At 43.1% G+C, this 11,585-nt stretch overlaps 1 protein-coding gene across 1 annotated transcript; it reads right to left on the bottom strand.

Moving 5' to 3' along the window:
- Positions 1-812: 812 nt before the first annotated feature.
- Positions 813-11,216, bottom strand: akap17a (A kinase (PRKA) anchor protein 17A). The gene is made up of 9 exons (XM_014165088.2): positions 11,076-11,216; positions 10,451-10,547; positions 9,732-9,841; positions 9,361-9,490; positions 8,963-9,166; positions 8,223-8,447; positions 3,863-4,011; positions 3,326-3,566; positions 813-3,178 (listed from the first exon to the last, which is right to left on the bottom strand). The coding sequence occupies exons 2-9, from the start codon at positions 10,538-10,540 to the stop codon at positions 2,186-2,188; spliced, it is 2,142 nt and encodes a 713-aa protein (XP_014020563.2). The 5' UTR covers positions 10,541-10,547; positions 11,076-11,216; the 3' UTR covers positions 813-2,185.
- Positions 11,217-11,585: the final 369 nt, after the last annotated feature.

Here is an 11,585-nt window from a genome sequence, read left to right as displayed (position 1 = left end):
TGAGAAGGCCTATGCTTAATGATTCTGATAAATACGCTCTTTGTCTTTGTCAAACTAATGTTTTTGCGTATTTTCAGTGTGGAACCGGTCTATATTTCGGGGGGTTATAGCCTAGGTATTCAACTCTTAACCTACGAGATCCAGAGCCTTCTGGCTCTGTTCTACCTGATAATGAATTACTCCCACCTGGTGTCCCAGATCTAAATCACTGCCTGATTAGAGGGGAACAATGAAAAAAACAGTGGCACTGGCTTCGAGGTCCAGAGTTGAATTTGAGGAGCCTAGGCCAGGAATGGCCAACTCCAGTCCTCGGGGCCTGATTGGCATCACACTTTTGCCCCAGATAACACACCTGACTCCAATAATCAACTAATATGTACAATGTTTTGTCATTTGATCAGACATGTACTTCTTTGTTACACACATGATCTTCAGTTTAGAATGCAATTACTTTCATCAGCTGTGTTTGCTAGGGATGGGGAAAAAGTGTGACACCATCCCTGGCCTTGGCAAACCAATTCTACATGGCACTAGCAGTTTGCAAAGTAGCCTAAGCAGAAAATAGACAGGATGCAATTATTCCAAAACTGCAGCTTGTTCTTGGAACACATTTTCCTACTTCAATCACCCAGTCCATTTAGAATTTGTGATAAAGCTGTCGTCATTTGGCAAGGAATGTAGCTTGTGTATCCAATCATACTTTTTATAGGCATTTATTTCTGTAGGCCTAACAGGGAGCTTGTGTGTAGGGAGCTGACGGAATACAACTGAGTGAATGAGACTGAGGGGAAAGGGAATTTAGGGAGAAGAACTGTGTGATGCTTGGATTTGTTTATTTTTTGTTTTGCCCCGCAAATGCACAAATACAACACTAGAGCCAAAGCAAATGAACATCGTCTCCAAGACAAAATTTAACTTGCCCGTTCGGGCAGCCACAAAGCACATTCCACCAAATAGTTTAAACAATGTAGAATAGATATATATTTTTTAAATGTCTGGTTAAAGATCGAGCTTTGGTGTCCGTTCCAGTACTCGATTACTCATGTCCATCCCTAGTAGGTATTAGGTTAGTAGGCTATCCACGCATTCAGTCAGAATACACATCTGAAATAAATCACAACTTTTTTGTAGTTTCTTTATTACAACAAATAAAATGACAAGTGTGTTGAAGACATGCTGCCGCCCATCAGAGCAGAGAAACATGAGAATATACAGTACAGACTGATGAGCCTCCTGACACCCTGACCTTTATACAACCTATATGCAATATTACCCACTCACACCACTCTACTCTGTTTTACATACTTTCAACAATAAGGCAACTTAAAATGTTCATACAGAACCACTTTGTTATAGTGACATTATCAAATCAATTTTTATTGGTCACATACACATGGTTAGCAGATGTTATTGCAAGTGTAGCGAAATGCTTGTGCTTCTAGTTCCCGAGGGAGGAGGAGCCATAGTGACGTTATCATTTAACCAAGTTAGAACTAAAACTACGGTCTCGTCTGGTGGTCAAACGTGGAACTCAGAAACATGACATCTGGTCATCTTTAGCCTGTAAGTCTTTGGCTTCGATTTCTCTCATGAATGATTCGATTTCTCTCTAGAAAAACGGCACAAACTAAATAGAATTCAAGTAATTGAACCAACGTCGGTCAGTTGTTTAATACCCCCCTACTTTATCCTAGGGTAAAAAGCTTGACTTAAACTACAGCTGTCTATCTACTGTACTAGACATTTTCCCACAGGACTACAGATCCCTGCATCCTGCTGAAGCACTAATACTTAACTACAATTCCAAGAATCCAACTAAAGCGGTTCTTCTGAAACACAATCCAGGCCATTCACTGTGACCCTAAAAAGATCAAGTATTTTTTGTGTGTCCTTCCACACAGGAGACGCATACTAACCGCGTGATCAATCTACAGTACATATGGAATCTACACTACATGTGTCAAACAGAACATAATACCAGTATAGCATTTTAATTCAGTAAATAAACCAACTAGAGATGAACAAAGAGCATTGGGGGGAGAGAGCGAGAGAGAGAGAGAGAGAGAAAGAGGTGTGTGTGTAAGAAGCTGATATGGCCCAGACAGTAGCATACTAGAACACCTGACCATGCATCACTTAAACTAGACCCAGGCATAGGGTCCTCTTCTGTCTCCTCTGGCTGCGTTTAGTGTCGTCTGGAACGAGAACGACTCCTACTACGCTTCCTGGAGTCCCTGTCTCTACTCCTCTCTGTACTCCTGTCCTTCTCCCTGCTCCTCTCTCTACTCCTAGAGCTGCTGCTACTAGATCTGCTCCTGCTGTCTTTATGTCGACTATGTCTATGGCCCCTCCTCCCTCTGCTGTGGCTCCTCTCACTAGAGCTTCTGCTCCAATCATGGCTGGTGCTCCTGCTGCTGCGGCCCCGTCCATGGTGACTGTCTCTCCTGTGGCTACGACTACCACTCCTCCGTCTGCTATCGCTTCTCCTCTTAGAAATGCGACTTCTCCTCCGTCTGCTTTCGCTTCTCCTCTTAGAACTATGACTCCTCCTCCTCCTTCGACTATCACTCCTCTTTCTACTAGAGCTTCTTTGTCTCCGGCTGTGGCTGTACCTCCTCCTACACTGGCTATGGGACCGACTCCTCTCCCTTTCTCGAGGTTTCTCCCTCGCCTCTCTGCTTCTCCATTCATTACCTCTCCTCTCCTCCATGCCTCCTCTCCTCTCCTCCATGCCTCCTCGCCTCTCCTCCATGCCTCCTCGCCTCTCTCCCATCTGTTTCTCAGTGACGTGTGATCGTACCATAGCTCTGGGTCTCTCCTCTCCCCTCGGTCTCACCCCGTTCACCCCCAGGGCCCTGCTTGTCTTACTCAGGTCGGAGCTGTCTCCCTTGTGTATGGTCAGGGCTGAGGGCTGGGTGGAGGTCTGGTTTTCTCCCTCTCCTCCAGCCTTCTTCAGCAGGTTACCAACCAGTCTCTCCCTCAGCTCTCTCTCTCTGCGCTGCAGATCCAAGGCACGCCCTTTCTCTAACTCCACACGTCTCAACTCCGCCTCCTGTTCCCGCCTGCAGGCCTCAAGCTGCTCCAGCCGGGCTAACTCCTCCTTCTGCCTGGCTAACTCCTCTTTCTCTCGCTCCTCTCTCTCCACTCTCTCCTTCTCCTGCTGTTGCTGTTTCAGAGCCTAGGGAGGGGAGAGAGAAGGAGAAAGACACAGATTGTAATGTAGGTCCTATCGGCATGTGTCTGTATTAAATGTGCATTGGTATAGGTGTAAGTACTGGTGCATTAAATGACACCATGCATCAAGTCTGTGTGTGTCTGTGTGTACCTTGGCCCTGCCCAGTAGTTCAGCGATAAGGCGTATAGACTCCAGGTTCCTCTGAGCCAACAACAGCCTTCTCTCCTCCGTCGCAATCTTCATCTGCAACTTCTTCTGCTCCTCCTCCTGTCTCCTCTTCACCTTCTTTAGGTTCCTCCTCTCCTCCCGGTCTCTCAGCTTCTGCTCTCGTTTCCGTATCCTCTCCTCCCTCCTCCGTTCCTTTTCCTCCTCCTCCGCCTCCTTCTGTTTCCTACAACCACAGCAGAAGCATGGTTCATTCACTAGTCTAATACATAGCTCTGCTACTGTCTACCAATACAGGCCTTAGTAGCTTAGTTCCTACCACCTTCGGTTTGCAGATCTGAAGGACTGGATGGGTGACAGCAATATAGTGGACGCTTACACTCATTCGAAGGCGAGGTGGAGCAATCACCATGTTCCTTACACCTATCCAGTCCCCTCAGAACTACAGACCACTAAAGAGGCAAAGACAGGGGACAATGTTTTCAGACCAGGCATATGACCTCATCTCTTTTCTCTGCATACCTCTCCTCCTCCTTGTGTCTCTCCTCTTCCTCCTTCTCCTTGCGTTTCAGCTCCTCCCTCTGTCTCTCCAACTCCAATATTCTCAGTCGTTCCTGCTGCCGTCTCTTCAGAGCCACGTCACTCAGGTGCTTACTGGTGTCAAAGGTCACCTGACAGACAGGCAGGCAGACAGTTAGCTGAGTGATTTGGGGTAGGACTGCAGGGTCCACTAGTGACACTCGGGTGTTTAGTCATGTCAAAGGTCACCTGACAGACAGGATGTGCTACTCCCCTGCCACTCTCCTCCTTCCACCCTCTCTCTCTCCTCATCCCCTCCCCTCTTTCTCTTATTTTGGGCTGAGAAGCTGTGACCCACGTGGATTAGAGACATCTCTCTCTCCTAATTTCTCCCTCTGCCCCTCCATCTCTCTCTTCATTAAGGAAGAACAGTTTAGTTCTAAATTAGGGACCAGGCCTCCCGGTTTGGTCCAGTGATCCTTGGAATTATAATGGACCTGACTTTCTGACTTTCATTTCACCAAAAGACCTTAAACCTGCTGTCCTACACAAGCCCCCCCCCCCCCCAATTACTTCAAAGAACCTAATAGCGTTTTAATTAGTTTGTTACTCTAGGCTAAAAGTAAAAACCACAAGTTCAAGAGTTAAATCCATCACAAAGAAATCCACTATAATTTCATTTTGGTAGGTCTAAAGAAACATTGTGAAAATAAGAAAATGGAAAAAAAAAAAAACAATAGCATATTTTAAGTGTATTATGTTACTAGTCTTTGCTTAGTAGCCTGAGAAATGCTGCTATGTGAGTGGTCATGTGCTGAACGCATGGACAGCGTGCGAGTGGTCATGTGCTGAACGCATGGACAGCGTGCGAGTGGTCATGTGCTGAACGCATGGGCAGCGTGGATATTCTTGGAAAAAGTGATATTTGGAAATAGAGCTGCACCACTTGAATTTTGAGTTATTTGACAAAGGTACATTACCGGTCAAAAGTGAGAATACCTACTCATTTTAGAGGTGTTTCTTTATTTTGACTATTTTCTACATTGTAGAATAATAGTGAAGACATCAAAACTATGAAATAACACATGTGGAATCATGTAGTAAAAAAAAAAAAAAAGTATTAAAACAAAATCAATATATATTATATTTCAGATTCTTCAAATAGCTACCCTTTGCCCTGACAGCTTTGCACACTCTTGGCATTCTCTCAACCAGCTTCACCTGGAATGCTTTTCCAAGTCTTGAAGGAGTTCCCACATATCCTGAGCATTTGTTGGCTGCTTTTCCTTCACTCTGCGGTCCGAGTCATCCCAAACCATCTCAATTTGGTTGAAGTCGGGGGATTGTGGAGGCCAGATCATCAGATGCAGCACTCCATTGCTCTCCTTCTTGGTCAAATAGCCCTTACACAGCCTGGAGGTGTGTTGGGTCATTGTCCTGTTGAAAAACAAATGATAGTGGGACTAAGCGCAAACCAGATGGGATGGCGTGTCGCTGCAGAATACTGTGTGAGCCGTGCTGGTTAAGTGTGCCTTGAATTCTAAATAAATCACAGACAGTGTCACCAGCAAAGCACCCCCACACCATAACACCTCCTCCATGCTTTACGGTGGGAAATTCACATGCGGAGATCATCCGTTCACCCACACCGCGTCTTACAAAGCCACGTCAGTTGGAACCAAAAATCTCCAATTTGGACTCCAGACCAAAAGACAAATTTCCACCGGTCTAATGTCCATTGCTTGTGTTTCTTGGCCCAAGTATGTCTCTTCTTCTAATTGGTGTCCTTGGTGTTTCTTTGCAGCAATTCGACAATGAAGACCTGATTCACGCAGTCTCCGCTGAACTGTTGATGTTGAGATGCGTCTGTTGCTTGAACTCTGTCATGAACTTATCCTCTGCAGCAGGGGTAACTCTAGGTCTTCCTTTGCTGTGGCGGTCCTCATGAGAGCCAGTTTCCTCATAGCGCTTGATGGTTTTTGCGACTGCACTTGAAGAAACTTTAAAAGTTCTTGAAATGTTCCGTATTGACTGACCTTCATGTCTTAAAGTAATGATGGACTGTCGTTTCTCTTTGCTTATTTGAGCTGTTCTTGCCATAATATGGACTTGGTCTTCAAAAAAAAAAAAAAAAATATTCACCTTTATTTAACCAGGTAGGCTAGTTAAGAATAAGTTCTCATTTACAACTGCGACCTGGCCAAGATAAAGCAAAGCAGTTCGACACAAACAACAACACAGAGTTACACATGGAATAAACAAACATACAGTCAATAACACAATAGAAAAAAATGTATATTTTACCAAATAGGGCTATCTTCTGTATACCACCCCTACCTTGTCACAACACAACTGACTGGCTCAAACGCATTAAGAAGGAAAGAAATTTCACAAATTAAAAAGGCACACCTGTTAATTAAAATACATTCCAAGTGACTACCTCATGAAGCTGGTTGAAAGAATGCCAAGAGTGTGTGCAAAGCTGTCATCAAGGCAAAGGGTGGCAAGTCGAAGAATCTAGAATATAAAATATTTTGATTTGTTTAACACTTTTTTGGTTACTTCTAGTGATGCACCGATATGACATTTTTGGCCGATACCGATATCTAATATTTTCCTTACAAAAAAAACCCGATACCGATAACCGATATTCAAAATGTTTAGAGGCCTTTTAATCATTCTAGTAGTTAAATAGTTAACACACACACACACGGACGCAGAGGTCTAAGGCACTGCATCTCAGTGCAAGAGGCTACAGTCCCTGGTTCAAATCCAGGCTGTATCACATCTTGCCGTGATTGGGAGTCCCATAGGGAGGCGCACAACTGGCCCAGCGTCATCCGGGTTTGGCTGAGGTAGGCCATCATTGCAAATAAGAATTTGTTCTTAACTGACTTGCCTAGTTAAATAAAAGGTTACACACACCAAAATGTTATTTTGTTGGCATTTACGTATGTCCCCATTACCAGTAAAACATCATCAAAACCTATTTCTTTCACTTACTTGCTGTGCTGTTTGGTTGTTCAGTCATTTCGTTCTCAATCAGGATTTCTATGGAATGCTGTTTGGGTCTTTGCATGTCAAAAAAGATACACGTCAAATATCACTATTTGACGTGTCAAATAAGCTGGTTGACCAATCAGGACCTGAATATGACTGCATGTCACATAATTTAACACATTCATACATTTTTTACGTAGTTATTACACATTGATTACACTATCACTTGTATTTCATATGTCACAACTATTCATCGATATGTATGCTATGGTGCCGGTAAAGTTGTCTCGCGCACCTACAGTGCTGGTCATAAAAAAATGAATCCAAACAATGTTCTTTCCCAAAAACATAGCAACACGACATCTGTTTCAGTAGCTATAGCTAGCTAGCTAGTAGCTATAGCTAGCTAACTATATAGCTAGGCGTCATCATCTAAAATAACCCTAATAAATCAAATAACTACTGTCTGATAAATGGTGGTCGGATCCATCTATGTGATGCTAGCCACAATAAGGATTAGCCACAATAGTGGCTGCGCAGGCTGACTGGCATCGTTTGTTTCCCCTCGCTCATCAACTCGGATTGAGTCAAGGATATGTTTAGCATTATTCTAAAGGCCTTTTGCAACACATAGCATGTTTTCATTTCCCTTACAATACATTTTACAAGTAATAGTTATTGTAAATAAAACAGTCCTGTAACAGATTATTTTTTTCAAAGTAAAAGACAATGATATCAACCTGCAAGGCGTGCGGTCAAATGATTAGCTATAAAAATGAGTGCCAACGTTGGTAAATAGGCTCATAAACACTAATCCTTCCACTATTATACTTTTTAATTGAATCATGAACCTCTTCACCCTCCTTAATTCAGTTAGGCCTAATTAAAATGAAATAATGTGCACAATTATCGGCCATTCATCCGTTTGTCATTCAGTGAGGAGCGAGAGACACATTAGCCCCTGGCTGGGTACCAACATCCTACAGCGCATTGTCTTAGCTGGTTAAAATGGGAATAGGTGTGAAGAAAACTGAGAAAAAAGGCTTGAAACACTTTGTTTGTGATTTCAAAATTCTGACCAATGAGCAAGGTAAAACACAAACTTTAAGGAAAAGTCAGGGAGGGTCGTTGCATTCTTTTGGGGGGGGGGGGGGGGGGGATTATTTTATTATTTTACTAAATCAAACGTCAGTGGTCGTTGGGCTATGGCGGTTCTTGTGCTAACACAGCAGGACAATCGCCTCAACCTTCACCCAAATCTAACAGTGTGGATACCCTCCTCTCCCTTCTATATGTGGTTCATCCCCCTTAGTGTGTGTATGTTTGTGTGTCTGTAGTGTGGATAGTGTGTGTAGTTCAGTACCTTGATGTTGCAGGCCACAGCCTTGCCGTCCTCTCCTTTGTACATGAGCTTCATGCCTCTCAGTGTGTCCATGGCCTTGGCGAAGCCATCGTACTCCTGGTACTGGACGTACGCCTCAAAGTTAAGATGGCCGCCGAAGGTGAAGGTGTTGAAGTTCTTATCAAGAGTCTCCTCTCTGTACGGGTCCAACATGGGGATGTCTACATGACGCACCTGACCAAAGCCCTGGGAGGAGTGATAAGGTTAGGTGTAGGGCTGGGACAATACCAGTGTTGCGATACTCATTAGTATCGTGGCAAGGAAACAAAACACAAACTGGATTTCACTTCTTATGTTGGAAACAAACATGTTGTCATCCAGAGTCACATTTATTTATATTCCAAGCAATAGAACACAATATTTTACATACAGCAGGTTTTTAAAGGACCACAAGTCTGCTTTGTGTTTTCATTTTAGCCATATATCTGGTATCGTCCCAGCCCTAATTAGGATGTGTGTGTTAGGGTAATTGATTGATCGATGACGGATTGAGTGATTGATTGTTAGGTACAGTACCCTACAGTATCAGGTAGTAACCCTTTTTTGGTTACTACCTGATTCCATATGTGTTTATTTCATAGTTGTGATGTCTTCACTATTATTCTACAATGTAGAAAATAGTAAAAAATAAAGAAAAACCCTTAAATGAGTAGGTGTGTCAAACTTTTGACTGGTAGTGTATATAATGAGTTCTTTCCTACCTGGAAGATGGTCTGCAGGGCCGTCTCGGAGGGCCGATCAGGGGGACCGTCAGGCAGGGTAAACCAGCGGCAGGGCAGGCCCTCCAAGTGGATGGTGTCTGGCCTCTCCCCTGGAACCGTATCGTTCATGTCCTTGGCGTCACGGAAGAACGAGTCCCAGTCATAACGTGTCGGGAAGTCCATCTTATTCTCCACTGCACGCACCTGGACATCCCACAGACCAGGGAAAATTATTATCAGTTGTATTATTCCCCGTAAATGTATCAGTCCGATTGATTAGGAGAAAAATAGTTATGTTTTACAAGAACTTGGGGAAGGTACTTTATCACCAAAAATACAGATGTTTTTGTTAACACTTTACCTGACACATTTTGAAAACTACATAACATTTCTGTTACCTTGAGTATGTCAGTGAAGCCACTGAGTTTGATGCTCTTGCCATCCAGTTTGGCCAGTAGGATCTTCACCACCCCTCTGTTCTCCACCTCGCCCTCGAAGCGGATAAAGTCCATGGTGCTCTTAGAGATCCTGGGGAGAGACAGCGGTGAGACGTATTGCTTGATGATTACAGCTTCATACAATACATATATCCATACCAGAAAATATTGATACCAGGCAACCCATTGGCCATATTATCAGTACTGTCATGGCTTTACTGTTATTGTAGAGTTATTAGCTTGCTTGTATCTTAGCTATAAAAAATGCAAACACACATGACCTATGGCTATAACAGTATGAATATGTTCCTATGGCCAGGGCACATGCCAACCTGAGGGCAGAGAACTGTTCAGGAGCCACCATGGCCTTCACCCTCTCCATCACCTCCCAGTTAGAGATGCTCTTCCCAGGCAGCTTCAGCTGGGGCAGTGCCACACTCAACTAGAAGAGAAATCATAAAATACATTTTACTGTAATACATGCTCATCTGGATGTCAAATGCATTGCGTTGGAGATGCTCATTACTTCAGGTACAGGAGTATGGTGTATTTGCCTGAAACACTAAGTTGAATTACATTGAACTGTACGTCAGGTCAGAGATGCGCATCTGAATCAGGAATGTTTCCTCTCAACCTCTACAAGACAGAATGTTGAATAAAATTTAATTTCAGCGTACTTTACTGGTTGTCTGTGCGGTTGTTCCTTTTGGCGGTAGGAACGTGAGACAATATATCCACAGGAAAGTATAATTACATCAACTTTTCAAAGCGCTGGTAGTGCATTCAGATTCCTATCACCTGAAGCATGCACAGAACCATGTAAACACATGCATGAGCTCGGCAAGTGTGCATGCATCTGTGCATGTATTTTATATTTTTCCCCAGCTTTATATGATAGAAATCTGAATGCACTACATTTTATTCAACATCCTGGCTTGTAGAGGTTGTGAGAGTTAACTTTTCTGATTCAAACGCTCATTCCTGCCCAACGTAGAATTCAATGTCGTGTTTCCAGCCAAATGGTGTATGTGACACTGTATGTGTCACTCACCGTCAACTTGTCGATGGGTTTCAGGAACAGGTTGTACTCCTGACACAGACACACTGCCTCAGTGGTGTCATGAACGAGGGTGGTCATCATGACCTGACTACAGAGGGAGGGGAGAATGTAAGAGGGGTGCGGGCGAGTCAATGGGATCAGTGTCGAAAAATGTGTAGATGTACTGTCTTTCATACAGTACTATTACTGTAAATCTGGTTGGCCGGCCGGCCGGCCAGCTAGCTATAACTAATGTAGCATAAATTGCCAATGAATCGATTTCTTGTTAGCTACAAGCTACTACTATATTTTTTCTAATGAATCAGTAACGTTAGCCATCTTGCTTCTTGACATCTTTTATCGAGTCACTATAAAGGACATCACTGTGAATTTTTGCTAGCAAACTAACATCATCTAAATATCCGATATGTACCTAAGCAATCAAACTAAAAACAGAATATATCTAGCTAGCCGACTAGCTGCTACGACCGAATGGTTTCACATAGGTAACGACGTTAGCTGGCTAACATAGCAGCTAACTGTTAGCCGGCTAATGGTAACCAATGCGGCCGCAGCACTTTTATACTGAAAATAAAACACTGAAATCATTGACAGTTAATGATGCAAATACACCAACCTGCTTTACCAGCTGCTAAATATATGTACTTTTTGTTGTTTGTATGTGTTAAAATTAGAATATGTCCACAAAGCGTCAATTAACTGTAGTTTTCTGAACAACAAATGTAGTTACTCAAGGAAACTTCCGAGTTGAGAGAACTTTGAACTTACCGTAGACATCCAAATGTCTTTTTACTGTAGAAAAAAAACTTTACCGCCACCTTGCGACGATTCCCGAAGCGCATTTGCGCAGACACTGTTTACTAACAAAATAACTCTATGTAACATAATTACATATTTGCAAATTATCTCAATTGTCTTTTATCAGAGAGCATCAACATTTCCCACTATCATCACATTTAGAAAAATATAAAATTGGCAATACACTTTTCCTGTTGCCTTTCTAAGATTTCTGCGAATGGATACCTACAACTGGTGTAGGGATGTGAGGTGTGTGTGGGCAGCCCATGGGAAAAGTGTATTTGCCAATATTATATAGTTTACTAGCTGCTTATCCATGGTAGATCAC

This window comes from Salmo salar, chromosome ssa21, assembly GCF_905237065.1.
Source record: "Salmo salar chromosome ssa21, Ssal_v3.1, whole genome shotgun sequence".
Classification (NCBI taxonomy): domain Eukaryota; kingdom Metazoa; phylum Chordata; class Actinopteri; order Salmoniformes; family Salmonidae; genus Salmo; species Salmo salar.
Note: the sequence above shows the minus strand (reverse complement) of the source record. Positions and strands in the feature narration are given on the sequence as shown.

What these genes read in the sequence shown, in the direction of transcription:
- akap17a (XM_014165088.2), bottom strand. Translation starts at nt 10,540, where the DNA reads ATGATGACCACCCTCGTTCATGACACCACTGAGGCAGTGTGTCTGTGT. An exon ending in GCTTCACTGACATACTCAAG is followed by an intron (nt 9,167 to 9,360) that starts GTAACAGAAATG and finishes TGGGATGTCCAG; the next exon opens with GTGCGTGCAGTGGAGAATAA. An exon ending in AACTACTGGGCAGGGCCAAG is followed by an intron (nt 3,179 to 3,325) that starts GTACACACAGAC and finishes TCCCCTCCCTAG; the next exon opens with GCTCTGAAACAGCAACAGCA.